This window comes from Lipomyces tetrasporus (assembly GCF_029532465.1).
Source record: "Lipomyces tetrasporus strain NRRL Y-64009 chromosome Unknown POJ06scaffold_3, whole genome shotgun sequence".
NCBI classification, from domain to species: domain Eukaryota; kingdom Fungi; phylum Ascomycota; class Lipomycetes; order Lipomycetales; family Lipomycetaceae; genus Lipomyces; species Lipomyces tetrasporus.
In genome coordinates, this window is record NW_026611598.1 from 1,981,129 (window position 1) to 2,002,200 (window position 21,072).

The following is a 21,072-nucleotide window of genomic DNA, read 5'->3' on the forward strand; positions in this document are numbered from 1 at the left end:
CGGCAACGTTTGCACCTGGACTCGGACCAGGATGTTGTTGATCCGTTATCATATTGGCACGAGAAACGAAGTCTTTATCCCCGGCTAGCTCAAATGGCCCTCGACGTTCTCTCCGTTCCGCCCATGAGCGCAGATGTCGAGAGATTGTTCTCCTCTTGCGGTGGAATGTTAGACAGTTCGCGCAATCGTCTTGAGGCCAATACAATAGGTATTGTGCAGACTCTGCGCTCTTGGCAAAAGGCTGGTCTAGTTCAAACTAAGGACCATTTTCTACAGCTGCCGGAGTCGTATGAGAGGTCGCTGAAGGAATGGAAGAAGTTGACAGGTGGTCAGGAGGGAGAAAAGGAGGTTTCAGGGGCTAACGAGGTTATCGAGGTGTAGATGCTAGATAGATAGCTTGAATGTATCCATTCGTCCATTCCACTGTCCATCCACTCCACTGATACCCTTCGTGGATCCATTCCATCGCGAAATTGCCCCTTACCGTCCACTTCCATTCCACGGAGGGGTTCAGTGGAATGGATGGAATGGATCGCCACACTGCAGAAGACAGCGTCCCCAGTATATATAGAGGTCATAGGAACCTGTAGTTTATGTGTGTGTGTTCGTGCGCATCAATATAGTCATATATTTCAACATCCCCACTGTGTAAACCACGGAGCTCAGTGAATTCCAGTACCTTCTTTCGGTATTCAAAGTCCTCGGTAAGCCAATAGCCAATAATTCCTAAGAATGGGAGATGGTTTTTGCTAGTCCAAATATCGGGGATAATGCGATGGTCTTGCAAGTAGAATCAAGTTCTTCTCTTAATTGGAGACGTTGTGCTGTAAAATCCTCAACAAGTCGCTGCCAAACTGTATGGCGTGAGGAGAGAGGGAGGGTTATCCCTGGGATATCACAAAAAATTTGCTGAAACGCTGGAGATTCAATAGTCGTAAATGCTTGTTTCTCCGTAACTATCCAGCGTAAAAGGTTCCTTTCGAGAAGTTGCTGGACTGTAAGATTCTGTTTCCCTTTGTAAAAGGTAGATAGAAGGCTGTTTCTTTGCGCCTGAAGCTCCACGGCTAGATTCGGGAGCGTAGATTGAATGCTTCTCCAGATGTCTTGCCATGTTTGAAGTTGAAGTTTGCCTTGCCGAATCTGTAATCTTCCAATTACATCGGATCCCAGTCTGTTCATCGATATAAATGCAACGGATATCACGGTCTGTGAGCCTCTTGCTTTTGGTCCTCTTCATTATCCACGACCGATTGTACTCTGTGGTCTCGAAATACGCCCACATCCACTCAGTAGCCCGGGCCGCTATATTGCGAGGTTGAATCGTGCAACTATCTTCCGAGATAATGGAAGAACTGGAATCCACGGTTACTGGACTTGTAGGATTCTGAGAAATTGATTGAGAAGAAAGGATTTCGCAATCTGGACTATTAGCGCCAAAAATCAATTCATCCGAGGGGACAGAATGTAATTCCTGTATACGATCTTCGAATGAAGCTTCTTCATCACTTCCGTCATTCAGAAGACGGTAATCCAGGCCCCTCTGGCGGCTGGGTCGAGGACTACGATCCATATTCGTTGCCTAAACAATTACACAAGCAAATATCAGCGAGTTGGATATGGACTTCTGTACCCCTGGCTAGAAATCAACAGCTTTTGATAGGACAATGGAGCATGCAGGGCAGGTGATATAATCACATGATTTTTATCGGTACGGATCCGATATCGGCAGGCTCTAAAATCTGCCAATAAAATTACGAATAAATATCGGCAGACTTTTTATTTCGCCGATATCGTATTCGCAGCGTAAAAAATCGCCGATATCGTATCGTCAACAGCCCTAAATACCATACATCTGCACATCGAACTTCATGGCAATTCAAAATACGTGGCACCACATAGTCCACTGACCACAGTCCGTATCTCAAAATAATCCGGGCCTCTACTCACTCAAACGCAACGCAACGGAAGGCGGCGAACTTTGTGTCTATCCTAAACCCACATTTTCCCTTTAGAGTCCCAGATAAGGGCAATTGGTCCATTGCCACGGGCGTTGAACTTTGCCCACCAGTCTTGGACCCGCGATCTCTCGCAGACTACTTTGTTAAGGTTTCGTCCGTCCGTCAGAGCTGTACTATGATCTGCAACATCCCAACTTGCGCGCCGCAAATGATCGTACCATATTGTATCCATGTGTTGCCAGTTTTGCGGATCTTCGCCTGGACTGTCCTTACAACGTCTTAGCATGACTCAATATGAAATCAGTATCACTGTATCTCGCAGACGTCATAGGAATAAAGGACCTATATAACTTTGTGGAGTATGATCTACAATTTGCCCCCCCCCCCGCAACTGGAGTGATTTGACCAACTTCACGTTTTCCCCTCACATTTGACTTGCTTCAATATCAATAACTATTTACCATGTCGCAACAAGTAACCGAAGAGGAAAGGCGCCAGATGGAGAGAGGCGAGAACGTCCCCAGCGGTGAGGTCCGCGACGACAGCTACACAATGGGATCGCAAACTTCTGGGGGTCCAGTGCCTGTACAAAGTGACGAAGCTCCGGTGGAAAGCCCTTATAAAGAAGAAAGTGCAGATACTGAAGAACAACTAAGACGTGATGATGTCGACGTCGACCCCAAAAACATACTTGGAGGTGAGCGTCTTCGTCATGCAAAGCCAAAAGGTCCTGGCTACTCGGAAGGTCCCGAAGAATCTGATCTACCACAAGAGTCTCAAGAGACAGGCAGATCGCGACCGAGAGCAGTCTCGTAATCGACATTGAGGATTCATGAGCGCCAGTTATTCTATTTTTGACTGGGTGATTTTGTACTTCTAGCTTACTGGCTAAGCATTGGTATGGGTTTGATAATTTCCATGATATAAATTACGGCTATAATTGCTATGTTACAATGTGAAATATGGCTGTTTATCTTGGCCCAAGAAGGTCACAAGCAATCAGAACTATATTTTATTTTCAATACGAATATTCATTCACAATATCTTATTTTACACTATATTCACTGGGCCAGAGAAATATACACAATAATCCAGATCCCTTTCGTATCTCATAGTTTTGTTCACAATTTTCGATCGGTCACTAAAGAAAAAAAAAGTCCCTTCATTCGGACTCAGTATATTTGCTAGAGGCATGACCGCCACGACGGCCGGCCTCTTGCACTTCCTCTCGAGGACGTTGGTCAAAACTTCCAGACGAAGCCTGGCCACCACGTCGACCAGCCTCTTGCACTTCCTCTCGAGGGCGTTGGTCAAAGCTGCCAGACGATGCACGTCCACCCTTTGAAGCGATCTCGTGCTGCTTGTCGGGGTCCATGCTAAACAGAGAGCGTATTAGATTTTATGAATAGACAAATTCCTGCAACGGCATGTCCCTTTACCTGGCGAAGCCTCCCGAATGACTGGCCTGCCCACCTTTTCGCGCTGCCTCGACTACGTCCTCATCGGGACGGTTGCTAAAGCTGCCTGTAGGACAGTTAGTCAGCGTAAGATCGGATGGTATCGTAGTCGCTCCACACCTGGGTTGCGGTTCTCAGCCATTTTTCACTTTGCAATAGTACTTATTTGCGAGACTTAGTATTCTGTTGGTTTGTTGATTTAGATTGGTCTTACGGTGTCCTCATACATATATATACACGTTGGTGGGCATCCATTGCCAGGCAGGCAGTGATTATGATGACGTGATGACGAGTATCGACGAAAGGCACATTTTGAATGTGGGGTATGATTGTCGAGGTAGTGGGCAAACTTCCCAACGACAGTACTCACTGAAAACCTTGAAACGATCGTTGCTGTAAATTCGAACTAAGGTCTAATTCGAAGGTTTCGTTACGCAATATGCCGTCGATCAAAGCCGATTTATTGCACTTTGCCTTAAGTGTCAAAAAGGAAGCAATGTATTATTCGTAAATCGCGTTTTTTTGAAAGCTTCTATTCGACGCGATCAAGTGGTAAAATGGTTGTGCAGCAACCGATGACCACACGATGAACGAATGAGTGACGGTTTGCAGTTCTGCCCACCATTACGTTATGTAATGAATGATGGTTGCCTTTTTGCCCACCATGACATTTATGTATCCTATGCAAACGTCAGGACCCGGGATCGTATTCAAGGAAATGATTTGCAGAATACGTCAAGGAGCGGCATCAACAATGCCAGTGTCTATAAGTACGAAATGCTGCTACAGTCTCAGCCATCGAAGTAGGCATAGCTTGTTCAGTGATTTGACATTGGATTCATTATGGAAACAGTACAAAAAGTTGGAGAGAAAGTTTGGATTCAGCGGCCAACAACCAGGGCAGTTTGAGAGAGGCAAGTGTCATTCCAGTTCATATCATTCATCACCTCTACTAATTGACGTGGCAGGCCATGCGATTCCGGAGCAGCAGCAAGAGAGACCGGGTTTGCAATCCCACTTGCACCCACATCCTATTGAGACGGAACTTCCGACAGAGGATGGGCGATTGGCACAGTATAAAGCATCAGGCAAGCTTACTGCATGCAACGCGCTGATTACTGGTGGTACGCAAAACCCAGGCGAAGTACGTCCTGTACTGTGTCCACTAACAACTTTTTTCCTGCAGGTGACAGTGGAATCGGTCGTTCCATCGCTATACTCTTTGCGCGCGAGGGTTCGAATGTCGGCATCGTGTATCTGCCCCAAGAACAGGAGGACGCACAAGCGACCAAAGAGATTATAGAGCGTGACTCCGGTCGAGGAACCGAGCTCTACGCTGGAGATGTCAAAGATGCCAACTTTGCAAAAACTTGCGTCGACTCGTTTGCCCGAAAATATGGCTGCATCGATATTCTCGTCAATAACGCGGCGTATCAGAATCTGGTCGGCGAGATCGAGAACCTGGATATTGACCAGTGGGACTTGACTTTCAAAACGAACATTTATTCCTATTTCTACTTTGCGAAATTTGCCGTTCCTCACATGCATAGAGGTGGCAGTATCATCAATATGACGTCCGTCCATGCATATCAAGGAGGTCCATCATTCCTTGATTACTCCTCTACGAAGGGAGCGATCGTGACCTTCACAAGGGCGCTATCCAACCAGTTAATTGGCCGTGGGATTCGTGTAAACGCTATCGCGCCTGGACCAATCTGGACGCCGTTAATCGCAGCAACGATTCCAAAGGACAAAATTCCGAGTTTCGGCCACAGCGCGCCGATGCAGCGCCCGGGACAGCCTAGCGAGGTTGCTGCACCGGCAGTCTTCTTGGCGAGCAATGATAGTTCCTATATTTCTGGCAGTGTTCTTCATCCAAATGGCGGTACGATCACAAACTCGTAATTCAGGTTTTCTCCAATGATATTTGAAACCTGTGTACGTGGTAATTTCCAGTTGGGAGCTTAGTCTAGGTCACAAATAGCAATGATGTACTTGTAAACGCGTAACTAATAGCTTGAGGTAATTGAAAATCGAATGTATTCAATTTCGCTCCCGTAAGAGCGTACAACTTTGTTGGTTTGTTTTGAACACGAATTGGGAAATCAAAAAGGCCCAGAATAAAGCTACAACCCCCACATTACTACTAAAGCTACACCCCTTCGCCCGGGTAACACCGCGCCTTTCCATTTGGGTCAATTTGTATACGTGATGCAAACAAAAACGGCATTCTAGCTTATTTCGGTACAAACGGTAAGGAAAACCCTTGCCCGGAAATTTTGAGGTGGTACTCGAGATCGTACCGTATCCGTGGTACCGAAGTCTTCTCTTTCGCAGCTATGCCATTTTAGGTCTAGCCTACGAACTACCCTAACCCCACATTCCAAGGTATTACCTGGCGACCCAATGACGCGCTCGCTCTAACCCTTGCCCTATAGATATAAGCTGGCGTTCAGGGGGCTGAACCATGCGCGAATGCACGAATTCTCATAGTAATGAGCCGCAGCCCGACATGTACTTTTCGTGCATGGTTCAGGGGTGGCGGTTCTGTATACTAATCTGTGCACGAATTTTCAAATCAGGGAATTTCAATAAAATAAGAGTACGGTTTAAATTGCTAATTTTTCTAAGAATTTTATAAATTTAGCCCACAATTTTATCATACAAACTGAGCGAGTTATTTTCTAGTGTTGTCGAAGCAGTTTGAGAGGGTTAGGGCTCTGTGCACGAAAATCTTTATGTGTGCACGAAAATCTTCAGTGTGTGCACGAAATTCTTTAATGTGTGCACGAAATTCTTTAGTGTGTGCGCGAAATTGGGTGACACGTAGGCCACTTTCAGCACGACCGGATAGCATGCGCGGAAGGGCAAACAATGGTGGGTTAGGTGAAATCTACATACAGCACAACCAATACCGGAAGTGAACAAATTACACGGGTGCCGGTCGCCCAAGTAACCGTATGCACTTGATCGTCAATTAGCACTGTCAAAAGGACAAACAAAATTGGACTTTGTATGCAATAGAAAATGTAATCTATTCTGCTTTTTTAGAAGCTTAAATTTCGGACAGCGAGGAAGGTGAGCGGATTGCCAAAATATCGAAGACGCCGCTGATCAAGCGCGGGGAATTCAAACCACCGTCAGAAAGATCCAGATTTTTTTAAGACTGTACAAAATGATACAAATTAAAATTACAAATCAATAAAATTAGTGTAACATTGCGCAATAAACAAAACGGAGAGTTAATTAGAAAGAAGCACGTCGCAATTTCAATAGTGGAGGCGTGTTAGCAATCGAAGTTGAATTTGGAACAGCAAAAACTTAAAGGGTCCAAAAAATAAAATAAGAAATTAGCAGTAAATAAGTGAAAGGGTCGCAATAATAAATTGCCCAATGGGCTGCTGTAATTAATTAAAAAATATTAATCTCCTTTTCTGCTTTTTTCAATCTCGTAAATCGAGGTGTTAAAATATGGCGATGTCGCGCAGCATGTGAGAACTGAATACGGCAATACAAGTCAGTGGGAGTGCCCCTTCTCGCCCTCCCCACTATCCACCATCCACAACCACCCCGCCTTCCCATACTGCAAATAATTCCAACTGCACATTCTGTCCTTGGCCATGTCTCAACGAGCTGCTGAATTCTTTTGTCCGGAGTGTAATCGTGCGGCATTTGACAGTAGAAGTGCACTCTCGAAGCACATATCCAGCAATCATCGCAGAGTCACATCTGTTGACTTTGATGGCCAGACTCATCCCCTCGCTCTTACTGAAGACGGCAGCAAGTACTTGTCTCCCAAGTGCGATGCGCAGATAAATTTATTGGGTAGTTTGAAGCGTCATATGGCTCAATTCTGTAGAGCTTCCGATCATGAGCCAGTGCACTCCGCGGCTAGCCCTGCCCCTGCTCAAGCCGACGATAGCGCACCGCAGGATCAAGATACGGTGTCACTTACTCTTAACCTTGAGGGTAAAATTTTCTATGACTTACGCAACTCTTATTAGGTCGACTGGATAAGCTAACAATTATAGAACCGCGCACCCTCGACGACATTGGGTTGGCGTACGAGAATACGTGGCAGGTTGCGATTTGCAAGCTTTGTCACTTTGTTGTCGACAAAGCCATGGTCGTTGAGCACTTGAAGAGTGTGCACAGGCTCGTCGTCCCTAATGCTAACGCTGTACTGCTAGTGCTACGGATGTACCACTTGGGCCGCATCTAGCCGTCATCTGGAACGACACTGTCAACATGAGCTAGATGATCTGACGATGAGGACCAGGGCCATGCATTGTTCACTGAACCGGCGTTTCGACCGGGGTCCAAAGCCCTTGAGGATATTCCCATCAGTAGACTGGACCGCCTCATCGGCGGTGTGACTCTGGATGGCCGTGGTTGTTTTCTTGGGTTTTAGTTTACGAGAAGGTCGTATGGTAATTATATTTCTTAGCAGCCAAGCACGATCGCCTAGCTAGAGCAGGAGAGCGATGTCTGTTTGCATATTCCCGGCAGCTCGTTTGTATGTCTAGACCTGTTAACTAATATCTTCTTCATGACAAAGAAACATTGATAATTACGGGGCGACCGAAGTTGTATGACGTCGTATGCAATGCTGATCATTGCGTTTGAGCTGCTTAGAGTTCATTGACAGTTCGAGCACTTAAGGCGGGCGCAGATCCCTGGCCATCGGCACATACACCGTCACCTGCCGCACAACACCATTACAGGATGCTGACTTTAGCTGCTCGTCCCTGTTATGCGCTCGATAGAAAACTTGCCCGTCACTTCTGACAGGCCACGTGGGCTGGATAGTGAACGCAGTTGGGAGGGACTCTAAAATGGCAAGAATTGACCGAGTGTTGCGTGGACTGAGCCGCAAGCCCATTTTGGCAAGCTATCACATGTAAGTCGCCTACATAAATACGATGCACCGGCCCAGCTACAACGGCCAGCCCATCGAGCCGCAAAGCCGCATCATTCATCGTTCCTTTTTTCAGAAAGATATTGTGCTAATAAGGTGGAATTCTACGGCAGGTTTACAGTCGCATTACTCGCATAACTTCAACATGAGAGATAGCTCGCTGTATGACTATATTCGGGTAAGGTTCTGGATTATTGTATTAAGCTCTATTGCTCCTCTCAGCGTATTACATTGCGGTCTTATCCTCGCAGGAGTTCTTGATTCCTACCGTCTTCCTTACATCCTAGAGGGTTGGGCACTAGCGGAGACTATTTTCTACTTCCTCACACTACTGTTCAGGACTTACTATCTTCAAAGCCCAGCTATACATCCACCTCTACCGTCCAGAGAAAAGCGTCTTCAACTGTTCACTCGATGTGAGGAAAGTATTTCGGATCACGAGCGATACATATCCAAATGGTTCATGGATACCCCAATCACGAATATCCACAAGGAGAACGTGAAGGACTTCCTCCGGTGGGCATTCTTGAATAATGCTGCGCCCGATTCTACTCATGAGGAAGAGCTGGACGAATACCTGGCGATTTTTGAAAGAAAGTTGAATGTGGAGCTCTCCCCAGGGCGGGCTGATAATGTCAAGTGTATGAGGTTGACCATCGACGAAGTGAAAGCACTTCACCGAAGTCTTGTGTGGTACATGGTGAGGATTTTCCCGGTGGAATGGCATAGAATGCTACCATAAAGCTAACACACTTTTATTATGCAGTGCATCATTGTGGTCGACAATATCACCTTTTTTTCTATGCTGTTCCATGGATTCCATTTTCACCACAGCTCTCCTTTGCGCTGCCTTGCCGTCTTTCCACCTCGACTTCAGACCTTAATCAGTGCACATCGTTCGCCGGTCAAGAATTTCACCTACTATCATCGTCCCCATACAGCTCGTGACAAGCTTCCAATACTCCTCATACATGGCATTGGGGTCGGTCTGTATCCTTACGTGAACTTCCTAGCGGAACTGAACCAAAGGCGACCTGGAGAGGAAGGGGATATTGGAATTATTGCGATAGAAATCTTGCAGGTGTCCTCTAGGATCACAGAGCCGGTACTGGCAAGGGAGGAGATATGCAATCAAATTAAATCTATTCTAGACCATCATGGACTTAAGAAAGTCGTATTGTTAACACATTCGTAAGTATAGCTCCGTTTGGAATGTGGCAGCGTTCGCTAATCCCGCACCTTTGCCAGATATGGATCTGTGATCGCTTCGCATCTTCTGCACAATCCTGTAGTATTCGGCAGTATCGCGTCCGTCGTTTTAATTGACCCAATAATAATACAGTTACACCACGCTGATGTGGCATATAACTTCGTAAGAGATCCAAATCCAGTCTTTTTTTTGCTCTTATGCTTCTGTTTGCCGAGAGCATCTACTGATTCAAGTTACGCATGTTTAGGTTTTCCGCAAACCCAAATCCGCCAACGAGTGGTTATTGTGGTATTTTGGCTCAATGGATATTGGCGTGGCTCATACACTGGGTCGCCGCTTCTTTTGGTCGGAAAATATTCTTTGGAAGGAGGACTTTGGCGACCGTCACGCTACAATTTTTCTCGCCGAAAAAGACAATATTGTCAATACGGAGCAAGTGAGAACGTATCTGCTGAAGTCCTGCACCAAGTTGAGCAACCAAAAGATGGAGAGAAGTCACCTGAAAGTGATCTGGTGCGAAAATATTCATCACGGGCATGTTTTCGATACAAAGGTCTGGAGAAAGCGTTTGATCGATGAAGTGCTTGAACACTCGGCACAAACCTACCATAATCATAAGTCCCAATGAGTTCACGTCGTCGTTTGCTTACATCACTTCATGGACCACAACAGCCATCATTCGCGTCCACATTTTGCGATTTGAATGAATTGGAAGCACGGGTGAGAGGATAATTACGTTGCTGGGTACCCTGAGGGTTCGGCGGATGCAAGGAGAGTGTGTCTGTGTATCTGTTCTGAGTTTGGCACATAAATCACTAGCAAACATGACTTTCAACATACTTGCTGTGAAAATTAAATATTTGTACTTATTAGCTATGTGGGTCGACAACTATGACAAGAATCTATGTAATAGCTAAGCAATGTATATTTCGCGTTCTGACACCGGTCTTTTAAGTAGATTTGTCTGCTTCATCAAATAACGCCACTGGTGTAAAGCAGCGGGAAGCCAGGACGGCCTGGCTGTCGAAGGGAGGGAGAGCGTAGAATATAAAGGGGACATTCTCCCCAGTAGATAAAATGGACAATTAAGAATTTTCCCCATATAATTCTCATTATCTAAAGAATAACAGACGCGCATTTTCTCTTCGAAGAGGAGTTCCTGTATTTCTCCGACTCCGAGGCCCTCTTGTTACACCACAAACATCGCGTCTCGCGCGTTTTTTTGCAACCATGACTGACGATTGCTATCCAGATTGACAGTGATCCGGAAAAACCGGAAGGAGTTTGTTCCTGCCCAATGAGGTGACGGACAGCATTTTACCACTAACCCGGTATGGATACCACCAAATCGTTATCAAGATATCGTGTAAATGCTACGCCGGAATTCCCTGTTATGTTAGGGTTTTGAGAGATGGATGCTTGGTACGAAGAGAGTGGAGCCATAATTTGGTACCAGAGAGCGAAATATATTGATAGTATTGTTGTAAGCATACTGCCGCGAGGCAGTTGTTAGTCTATTCCTCGATAGTGACGCGATTGATACAAAGCGTACGGATACCTACTCTCGCTGATATTTCTGGTGGGCTGCCTCCTTAGGTCACCGAAGAGTTAGGAATTTGTTCATGTACAAGGAAGAGATCAAGTTCTTAAAACAAGAACGTTGAGCAGGGAGCTGCACAATTGCCACCGAATTGACCAGTCGGGTGAAGTTTGTGCCACATAACTTCTTTGATCCCCAACCGGTGGCAGATGCAGAAGTCTACATTTTGCGTCACATCTGCCACGACTGGTCGGCAGAAAACAGCGTCAAGATCATTCGCCAGATTGTACCGGCCATGAAGCCTGGGAGCAAGATTCTGCTGGTCGAAATTGTTGTTTCGCCATCAGATAGACCGATGTCGAATTTCGCAGAGCGGTACCTGCGGTAACTTTTCCACTTCGCAGTCAACTATTCTTTGCTGATGCTTTACTAGAATCAGGGACCTTAATATGGTTCAACTGCTAAATGCACAGGAGCGAAGTGAGTCTGAGTGGAGGGAAATCATCAGCGCGGCAGATTCCCATCTCGAGCTGACCCGCATTATCGTAAGCACCCTAATCCGATTGACTCACAAGTTGAGACATGGTCTTTAGAGGACATTATTGCTCGAAATATAATGTCTCAACTCATGAACCAACCCCAGGGACATACATAATAGGCAATACTGACTTCATGATTGCGCAGTCGCCTCATAATAGTACCGACTCGATCATCGAGATTTCGTTGAGGCAGAATTGAGGCAAGTAAGTAATTGATGCCTGCTGTGACGGCGAGCGCGGCTCTATGCGGACGCAGGGTTGTAGCCCTAATAAGTAGTGCCAAATTTGGGAATTCTCTCATCGGCCCTGTATTGAGAAGTCACTTGACTTTAGCATAAAGGATGTACGCAAAGCTCTTCCTTTTCTTTCCTTTTCCCCATATTTGATATTCTTGTGCCGGTGGTTATAGCTAGTTGTGCAATACACGCCTTTACACCTGCTTCGTAGTTAGTTAAGGCCCTCAACATAGAGAAACATTTGTAGTATTTCCATGTACTTCATGGTACTTTAGGTGATGAATTAAGAGTGTCGTCAATCATTCTGTTAAATGATCAAGTAGTCGACTTCAGTAGGCAATCAAAGTCAATTCAAATTGTTGGTAATACCGGGCTGCATGCAATTAATAGTAATACGTAGTATTCAACTTGTTTGTTCATCCATAATCCTTACTAATCTTTTGTCCCTGAGCCTCATACTAGTTCGTACAAAAATTCACATCCAGGAAACTGACAGTTCCAAGCCAGCTTTTGACAGCCTTCTTCAAGGTCGGTTTCATGTTCAGTAATCGACGACCTATAAGGTAATTTTGGTCCTATACCTGTTCCGGAAAGATGATTCGAAATTCCGGAGTTTATATATCAAGCGGTAGTTGGCAAGCAGACAGCCCGCGTTCATAGTTCGGAAAGTGGGATTCCGGAACCCGAGGAATGAGAGTGACACAATGGGCGAAATCAAAAACGCATAGACTTGAATTGTCTATGTTGATTTATCAAAGCCGCGCGCCCTGAATCCTGCTGCATACGCCTAGGGCTGGACACGATAACAAGACGATATCGCCATATTGTATCGTCCGCGATACGATATCGCCAGAGGAAAATTCCTGGCGATATTATCAATATCGCCTAAAATATCGCTTAAGGCGATACGTTATACGATATGATGGGTGAATATCGTATCGTATCGCCTCAAAGCGCACGTGACTCTCTTCCTGTACGGGGTTCGGCTACTTAAGACTTTCACTTTGCCACTTTGCACCTTGAAAACAACGAATTAATTGGCTTAGGTTACATAATGTTGGAAACTCTACCGAAAACTGCATCACGCAAGTCATGGCCCTGTCTATTTCTGTTTCTGTTGCCTACGAAAAAGTAAAAGAAAAGAAAAGAGAATAAAAGGAGGGAAAGATTCCCATATGTACGTATAGAAAGACAAACAAAAAAAAAAAAGAAAAGAAGAAAAGAAGAAAAGAAGAAGACGGAAATGTTGCCAACCCTTCGTGTACTGTTGGCATCGACGACAGGCGCGAAGCGTCCTCAAAGGCATACCCGTCTCTCAGCAACATGAGCATCCTCATAGTTTCCGGACTCATAGAATGCCTTCTGAGACCCAATAAGTCTCGTCCTTTGCTAAACACTCTCTCCACCGCAACTTCGGACGCCGGAATTGCAAGGTAATCCCGGGCGGCTAATGCCATCCGGGGGAATTCATCTCGATGCGCTTTCCACCAAGCACAGAGCCAGCTCTTTTCATTGGACACTTCTCCTGTAAGGTCAATGGTTTCACCTTTAAAGTACCGATCGATATCGGATTGCGGCTCTCTTTTAGGTTGCAGTCGTTGCAACATTCTAGCCTCTAAATTGGACTGTCTCTCCAATGCATTGTGAGCTGGCTTCGGCTCTAATTGAGATGGATACTCCCTAGACATATAAGTCGGTGATCAGGGCCCTGATCAAGGTCTGAAAGGTCTGAATTGTCGTAGTAATGAGCCGCATGGTCGGAGGCGAGGGCCGATTATTGACCAGGGGCTAGTGATCACTATACAAATCGAGGTCTGAACAGGTCTGAATTTTAGACTTTCTGGCCTCCACACTGTGTTGGTTACCAAAAACCCGGCCGAAGCTTAGCTTGGTGCCGAAAACGCGTCGCCAGAGCCCTGAACCCTGGCGAGAGAAACATCACCGAAAGTTAGGGTCCCTGAAATTAAATAAAAATCACAGCATTGGAATCAGAAAAATCAGACGGTTCGAATGATACATTTACTTATGTTTGTTATGACGTAATAGCGACACAGTGAGCGCCTACAGCTGCTGCGTGGATGGTGAGGCGAAGGGCTAAGTTCATGAGCGTAGCTATAAGGGTAGCGTACCCTTTGCGGCTGTCCGCGCGACCTTAACTGTCAAAGAGACGTACGAATGCCGTCGGCAGACCAGGGGCAACGTCAACGCTAGTTAATGCGCCGCATCCATAACCCATACTGCAAGGTCAGCCGGCTAACTACCACGAACGGGATCGGACACCCTCCAATTTAGCACCACAAAAATTTGGAAAAAAAAGAACACACTGGATGAGCGGCAAACGCTCCTGAAATAGGCCAGGAGCGAATGTCGGTGGTGGCCGCACAATATACTTACTTCCATTATGTGTACCGCGGATGCGTGAACAGCGCAGCGGATGAGTGGTCCCTGAACTTCCGACCTCCTGGACTCCCGCCCTCCCGTAGCGCGAACATCACCCTCAAGGAGCTATAACCTTTGCGGGCAACAAGGGGCAAGAAAATTCGCTTTAATTGCCACAAGGTCTTATAATTATATAGCCTGTCTTCGTTTCCATCATATAGCCGGACGACGTTTGCATGGTTTTGCGAGCGTCTGTTCAGGCGACATCCAATTGGCGCAGCCATCATAGCTTATCACGTTAGAAAACTGCGGGACTATGACCTTCTGCAGAAGTAATCAGGGTCAGGGTTCTCTATTTCCGGCGTAACGGCGGCAATTGCAATTAACTCTACCAGCCTTGTGGCTTCATCCTGGCCGCTCCTCCAGCTCAGCAATGTGGTTGGGGTCATCCCTGCCTGCGTGCTGTGCACACCCGCACGCAAACACGTTTCCTGCCAGATCTTCACACCAACAACTCCCTAGCCACAAGCAGGCGCAGCTTTTTAACGGTGATATTCAAAAAAGCGCCGTCCTCCCATCCATGGGATTCAACATGTATTCCGGTCTGCATCAAGATCTCGAAACTCGACGAAATAGCTTCCATCCACTGCCAGTCCAATCGCACACAGGACTGAGCCCGCTCGAAAGCCCGCACGCGGCCTCGTCGTATCAGGTGTCAGATACAACGGCTCGAATACACAGCTACGGGTGGTCGCTCGTGCTTGACCGGCTTTGGCAATTCGCGAGCGCAAATGTCAAAAAGTCCAGGGGCCGAAAAATGTTCCGCTTGCATTGCGTTTGTGTGTTTGCCGTGCTTGGACCTAGGTGCAATGCAAGTGAGAGGTAGGTATAGTCGCAGAACGAGGGGAATGCGGCAGATTATCTGGGCACAAGAGTGCTGGCGTTCGCGGTGTTGCTCTCTCTGCTAGCTTGGCCAGTCGGCGTTATTGTTACCAGCGACACCTGCTTCACAGCCTTGACCTCCACCATCTCGTTTGACGTTCACTCATCCAGTCGCATCATCACGCGCCATAGTTCCCTACCGGTCATGCTCATGCGCCAGCAGCCGCGAGCTGATTGTCGGAGCCCTGTCTGCCGGGATCACGGTGGTGGTAGCGGAAACGGCGGCCGGAGCCGGGCGTTAGCCATTGTCCAGGAGGTGGACACTCTGGGTTGCTGCATTGTCAGGCTGAGAAGTGCAGTTCCAGACACACCCGCGACGAGTTTGTTATGGAATCTGATCGAGCCTTCCTGCGAACGAAACAGGACGGCTTGGCTAAACAGATAGTGCGAACGCATCCATCATACTTAAAACATGCGGGAAACCATTAATGATAGTGAGGACGCAGCCATCAATTCTTCCCGGAAAGAGACTCCACATCTTGGAACGCGAGGACACTCTCAAACTTCTCTTCGTCCGGCGATCCCAACCCGGTTTCCGCAAAGCTGTCGCGTACGTATACATACTAAACAAGAATTAATCATTAAGGTCCTGTTAATAGTGCAGTAAATGATAAGACTCAATAAACCGGACACATAGAAACGGCTTGCGTGTGTTAGTGTGGAAAAGGAGACGCGGGAGGAAGATAACCGCGTCGGCCGTGGGGGGATCAGCAATTTTTGTTTATCGATCCGCCTGAGCAATAATCAGTCTGTATGCGAATCCCTGAGCACAAAATCAAGTCAAAAGCGGAGCCTATTGGCAACTCCACAAAGAGTTCTTCCAATAGAAATTGTATAGGCAACAAACCCTAACGGTGTTTGCGAATGTAACGAATATATGTTTGTGGATGGACTTTTAAAGACGGCGCATGGGCTCCAAAATCACAAATGCGTGAGTACACTTGCAGACCTCTCCCCAGTAAACCAAACCAATTAGTCTAATTGACTATTCTTAGAACCTTTTTTTTTTTTTTTTTGCATTCCACGGCGGCCATTGTACGGTGACTGTATTGTTGAAAGGACTGGCCCACTAACCGCATCTCAAAAGCCTGGCTCCGTTTCTTCATTTTAATGACCGTAAACCAACCAATACGTCCAGTAGAAGATTCCTCGCTACAGCGTCGCACCAATCACTGCCTTTGATCGCTATGGAGCTCAGACCGTGAAAGTAATTAATTTTTGTGTCATCATATAGAATAATTAAAAATGTCTCCAAGTTATTCGTCCACTCTGGTTTCAAGACCGTTGCATCCCTTAGTTTCTAACTGACCCCCTCTTGCCGCGCCTGACGCCGTTCCTTCAAGTTAATGACAGTGTTTTGAGACAATTAGTCTAGTAGAATGTTCCTTTGTCTTTGCATTCTACCGTTGCTGCGGTGTGCAAGAACGAGCGTCGATATTCGCTCCAGGGTAAAAATGCGCGCGGCTTTGAGGTGCACAGCAAACGCCAAGAACGCATCATTACATCATCACGTTCGGCGCGCAAACAAAAATATATCGGAGAACAGACGAAGATCGTGATGAATAGAGCGCCCATTGCAGTTGTCGCGTCCGAGTGTCTTGCATTAGCTACCGTAGAAATTGGATGTGTACGTGGACATACTTAAAGACCGAGTGCTTTGGTCATTGTGATGGCCATTGAGGCGCCGCGTAGGGGCCAGATAGCCGCGTAGGAGCCAGATGACATTATAAAAAAAATTTAGTCTCCTTGTCCTCTTAAGTTCCGTCGAGATAGTCGACGCTAACTTGTGGACCGTATCTTAACTGTAACCGCATGGCCCTGCGCAGTGTGTGAAGTAGTTATGATATCATATCATACCATACGGGTTTCATATGATATGATACGAGTTTGGACGAACCCGTATGATATGATATGATATGATATGATATGGCCCCTGATGATATGACCATATACGACCATATATCACCATGTATAACCCTGAAACCTTAAACCTTATCTATGACCGAAGCGTAATAGGTGCCTTGAATTTTTTAGGCTACGATGATAAAAGACTCAAGACAATTCAGCAAATTGTATGTCCAACGTGATTGTCAACGTCCAACACACATTCATACCAATCAATTTACATAGATTCGCAGAAATGACTTCGCAGGCCTCTGACATACTCTCGCAATTTGACGACGAATTAGTGGAAGTCCTTGATTCGCCGATTATTCAAGGACCCGTCGTCTCAATCTCCAGCTAAGTTACCTCGACGGCTACAACTACAAAGCCAGGCGATATTCGAAAGTTTGGCATCACACCCCGGTTGATCGTAATGAGGTTATTCTAAATAGCAAAAGCAAGTCAGTTTGGCGATGCAAATATTGCTCGACCGAGTATCAGGAATTTGGCGGAACAACTGCCGTTTCGAATCACTTGAAGCTGCGTCACGATATCGACATATCCTCTGTTCAAGAGGCTCGTACTGTCTTGATGCAGGCAAATATTGCGGAGGCCTTTAAGAAAGCGCGACAAGCACCCGATTACAAACGTCGCTGCCTCTCTAGTGGTGCTACTCGGGAATTGGACACCGCTGTCGTCGAACAACTATACGTGCAATGGATTACAACCTGTGGCATCTCATTTCGCATGGCTACATTACCTGAATTTAGGACCTTACTTCATTATCTGAATCCAGAGATTGACAATGGCTTCCTAATTCTATACCAAAAATACGAGACTGGACATTACGGAATTACAAAGCTCAAAAGGAACTTATCAAAAGTGAAGTTCAACTGGCACTCTCTAAGATCTCATATGCCCCGCCGTCGATCCGCTCCATCCAGACCTCCCGCCCCCGAGTTTCTGTGAGAGATCGGTGTTTGCAGAGGTAGATCAGTCTCCACTTCCAGTGTGGTGGGTCTCTTTCTCGGTTTCCTTCCGAGGTGGAGCTACCCCGCTTTCTGGTCACTGGAGATTGGTCGATCCTGGAGTTGGGTTTGCGGAGAGCTGGCCACTCTCCACTTTCCTGTCCGATCTGGTTAGCGGCTCTGCCGTAGCTCCACTTCACAAGATCATGAGCTCTGATCTTGTGTCTCTCTGTGTTCTGAGTTAGCCGAATGAGGAAGTTCATTCGGCTGTGTTGGTGGGCGAGCGGGGAGATCTGAGTTTAGTTTGTCACCTCGGTTCGAGGTGTTGTTCATGTATATATAGACTAGAATAGTCGTGAGACTGGTCGTCATCGAGATCAGAGTCTCAGCCTCCCTTCTATCGTTCACTTCATATTCATCGTCCATATCCACACTCACAGCCATTTTTCACAGTTTAGAATATCTATTTCCAAGAAAAACAAGCAAACAAGGGCCTTATCGGGAAACAAAAAAACAACACAAATCAACAAGCACAAACGATTGACAATAAACACGAAGCACGGCTGCTGTTGGGCATAGCCTCATATATAGCTGCATTGAAAATATTATAAATCGTATAATTGAACTAAATTACTATGACTAACTACACTACCGGGCCTCTCATGTATACTTATGGGATATCGGTGTAGCGTACAAATCCCAATAATGGGCCGATAACAGTATGCCCATGTACGCTTACTACCAGCATAGGCTATACAATCTCATTATATTTTCCATATTCATTCTCAGGTAATCATCATCATTGATGGATACGGATATCCACTAACTCCTATCATTGAAAATTCTAATCGAGCTTCCACTTTTCACTGCTATTAGAAACATCTTATCTTTTTCAAGTTTTACCAATGGTAGCTGTTAGATATATAAAAAATAAAGTTGTTGCCAATTCGTGCAATATCAAAATGTTCGACATATATAAGGTGATCGATTTATACTTGGAAATTATACTCAGCGATGATTTTGTCGGCCGCAGTTATACCGATCGCATAAGCTGTAGCCTGAGTATGGTTACTACAGTTGGACTGTTAGTATTTGCTCTTAGAGTGGTAAAACTAGACTGACTTAGTAAGTATTGGTAGTACGCTCATATCTGCGACTCTCAATCCCTTCAAGCCAAACACCCTGAAACTGCTGTCTATGCAGGCTTCATCCTCTTCTTTACTGATGCCCATCTTGCATGTGCCGGACATGTGCCACGAACTTCCTGCTTCCTTCTCCCAATAATCCAAGATATCTTCATCGCTGTCACTCTTTGGGCCGCTAGTAACTTTCACTGTATCCTTCATGAAATCTGGAGTTTGCATAATTTTCAGCGTTGCTCTTGTGGCCACAATGGCTGCACGTTTGTCGAATGAACTTGCAAAAAAATTCGGATCGTATAGCAGTGGCTCCTTTGGGTCTGACGATTGTAGTGTAACAGAACCACGGGATTCGGAGTTCATGGGGAATACAACTATAGACTCCATTGCAGGAGTATTCTCAGGGTCAATGAAATACTCCGCATTGGCCGGATTGAGCTCAACTTCAAATGCGGGAATAGTAGGCTTGAGCAAATGCGCCTGGCGATGCTCGGGCAGGTTCTTGAATTCTTCGCTTTCAAAAATCTCTTCACTCTTCAAATATGCCTGAGCATACACGCAACCAATTTCAGAAAGCGGACCTGTGTGGTCGGCGTACCATTGAGCGCGAGCAGCTGCTTGCAAAGACTTATCAGAATAATATTTCTTTCGATCGTCCAAGTGAGCAGCTCGCTCCCAAGAAAGAAAGACAAAAAGGTGGTCCTGCAAATGTTTCCCAATGTAAGGAGAGTCTTCAATTACAGTGATATCGAATTTGCTCAATTGGTCAGCTGGACCTACTCCGGAATGCATCAAGATTTTAGGCGTGTCAAGACTACCGGCCGAAACGATTACTTCCTTCGCGGTAAAGTATTTTTGGTGGTCGAGCGTCAAAATGCCTATAGCCGTTTTATTCTCGAAAATAACACTGCCGACCTGAGCATGAGTCAGGATATGGAGATTTTCAGGTGCATTCTTCAGTAAGTCTGCTGCATTCGAGATCACCCCTTTGTAGGCGGCATTTGGAGCGACAGACAAGCCAATCGGGTTCCCTGAGTTAGCGTCAGGATTCAGAGGAACTCCTCCTGCCTCATTAAAGATGTCCATGATAGTTGTCAAGCTTTTCTCCCACACGGATGGGAAGCCAATCTTCAAGGGCCCACTGGCGCCGTGGTCTCCTGCGTTTGCATTGACATACTTGGCCTGTTCTTTGGAGATATCTGGCGCAAATCCGTGGTAAGACTCCAGACTTATGAATCGCTTCTGCATGTTTACCCATTTCCACTCGTCGTCACCAACTAGCCGCGCAATCTCGTCATAGTCATCGCTTGGACCACATGTGAAGGCGGCGAAGTTAATCGATGTACTACCCCCCAAGCCTTTTCCCCTATCATACGGAATGACTCTCCCGTTGAGATGCTTTTGCGGAACGGTCTGGTATCGCCAATTCTGCTTCTTGTGCAGCCTGTTAATCCACTTATTCCCGTCTATACGTGTCTCCACGAGATCGTTTTTCCCTCCAGCCTCGGCCAACAGGACAGATGGGCGCTTCTTGCTGCCGGCAAGGCGCCATGCAAGAGCGCATCCGGCAGCGCCAGCTGTGGAATTTTAGTATTTCATCTCGTAATAGCTGAATTCTGTAACTTACCGCCCACAATAATAAAATCATACTCATCTTTTGGTAGAGTTGCCATTTCTCCCTTTTGAATTCCCTTGAACAAGATAAGCAACTTTTTATCGACTTGAAACCCTAATTTAATGTGGGAATGTCTTGGCGTCATTGCAAGGTAATAGTAGCCCAGTCAAAGTCACAACGTTTGGACCCCTTGCTAGCCTCGTGACGGAACAGAAACAACATGAAGAGAAAAAGATCCAGACACTCAGAAAGACATAACTGCAGATCAGTGCAGATAAACAAGGTTA

General features: G+C 46.1%; 8 protein-coding genes across 8 annotated transcripts; 5 read left to right on the forward strand and 3 right to left on the reverse strand.

Moving 5' to 3' along the window:
- Window positions 1–646: 646 nt before the first annotated feature.
- On the reverse strand, window positions 647–1,570 carry POJ06DRAFT_294847 (uncharacterized protein; the record flags this gene model as incomplete). The annotated part of the gene is made up of 3 exons (XM_056190485.1): window positions 647–1,013; window positions 1,063–1,231; window positions 1,287–1,570. The coding sequence occupies 3 exons, from the start codon at window positions 1,568–1,570 to the stop codon at window positions 957–959; spliced, it is 510 nt and encodes a 169-aa protein (XP_056045831.1). The 3' UTR covers window positions 647–956.
- Window positions 1,571–2,420: 850 nt separating this feature from the next.
- Window positions 2,421–2,774, forward strand: POJ06DRAFT_236990 (uncharacterized protein; the record flags this gene model as incomplete). Its single annotated transcript, XM_056185931.1, has 1 exon — window positions 2,421–2,774. The coding sequence occupies one exon, from the start codon at window positions 2,421–2,423 to the stop codon at window positions 2,772–2,774; it is 354 nt and encodes a 117-aa protein (XP_056045832.1).
- A 217-nt stretch (window positions 2,775–2,991) lies between these two features.
- On the reverse strand, window positions 2,992–3,737 carry POJ06DRAFT_220848 (uncharacterized protein). The gene is made up of 3 exons (XM_056185616.1): window positions 3,536–3,737; window positions 3,398–3,482; window positions 2,992–3,334 (listed from the first exon to the last, which is right to left on the reverse strand). Exons 1-3 carry the CDS (start codon window positions 3,555–3,557, stop codon window positions 3,121–3,123), a joined length of 321 nt encoding a protein of 106 aa, XP_056045833.1. The 5' UTR covers window positions 3,558–3,737; the 3' UTR covers window positions 2,992–3,120.
- Window positions 3,738–4,169: 432 nt separating this feature from the next.
- Window positions 4,170–5,320, forward strand: POJ06DRAFT_266989 (uncharacterized protein; the record flags this gene model as incomplete). The annotated part of the gene is made up of 3 exons (XM_056189201.1): window positions 4,170–4,329; window positions 4,384–4,539; window positions 4,602–5,320. The coding sequence occupies 3 exons, from the start codon at window positions 4,170–4,172 to the stop codon at window positions 5,318–5,320; spliced, it is 1,035 nt and encodes a 344-aa protein (XP_056045834.1).
- Window positions 5,321–7,000: 1,680 nt separating this feature from the next.
- On the forward strand, window positions 7,001–8,028 carry POJ06DRAFT_82609 (uncharacterized protein). The gene is made up of 2 exons (XM_056191620.1): window positions 7,001–7,384; window positions 7,447–8,028. The coding sequence occupies exons 1-2, from the start codon at window positions 7,036–7,038 to the stop codon at window positions 7,635–7,637; spliced, it is 540 nt and encodes a 179-aa protein (XP_056045835.1). The 5' UTR covers window positions 7,001–7,035; the 3' UTR covers window positions 7,638–8,028.
- A 360-nt stretch (window positions 8,029–8,388) lies between these two features.
- Window positions 8,389–10,488, forward strand: POJ06DRAFT_249567 (uncharacterized protein). Its single transcript, XM_056187178.1, has 4 exons — window positions 8,389–9,033; window positions 9,100–9,524; window positions 9,582–9,705; window positions 9,791–10,488. Exons 1-4 carry the CDS (start codon window positions 8,479–8,481, stop codon window positions 10,169–10,171), a joined length of 1,485 nt encoding a protein of 494 aa, XP_056045836.1. The 5' UTR covers window positions 8,389–8,478; the 3' UTR covers window positions 10,172–10,488.
- A 6,831-nt stretch (window positions 10,489–17,319) lies between these two features.
- Window positions 17,320–17,690, forward strand: POJ06DRAFT_177302 (uncharacterized protein; the record flags this gene model as incomplete). Its single annotated transcript, XM_056184731.1, is given in 2 exon segments — window positions 17,320–17,403; window positions 17,421–17,690. Coding segments are annotated over 2 exon segments (354 nt in total), but the record flags the coding sequence as incomplete, so codon positions are not given.
- A 1,330-nt stretch (window positions 17,691–19,020) lies between these two features.
- POJ06DRAFT_193619 (uncharacterized protein) lies at window positions 19,021–20,843 on the reverse strand (the record flags this gene model as incomplete). The annotated part of the gene is made up of 3 exons (XM_056184918.1): window positions 19,021–19,102; window positions 19,154–20,747; window positions 20,798–20,843. 3 exons carry the CDS (start codon window positions 20,841–20,843, stop codon window positions 19,021–19,023), a joined length of 1,722 nt encoding a protein of 573 aa, XP_056045838.1.
- Between the last annotated feature and the right edge of the window lie 229 nt (window positions 20,844–21,072).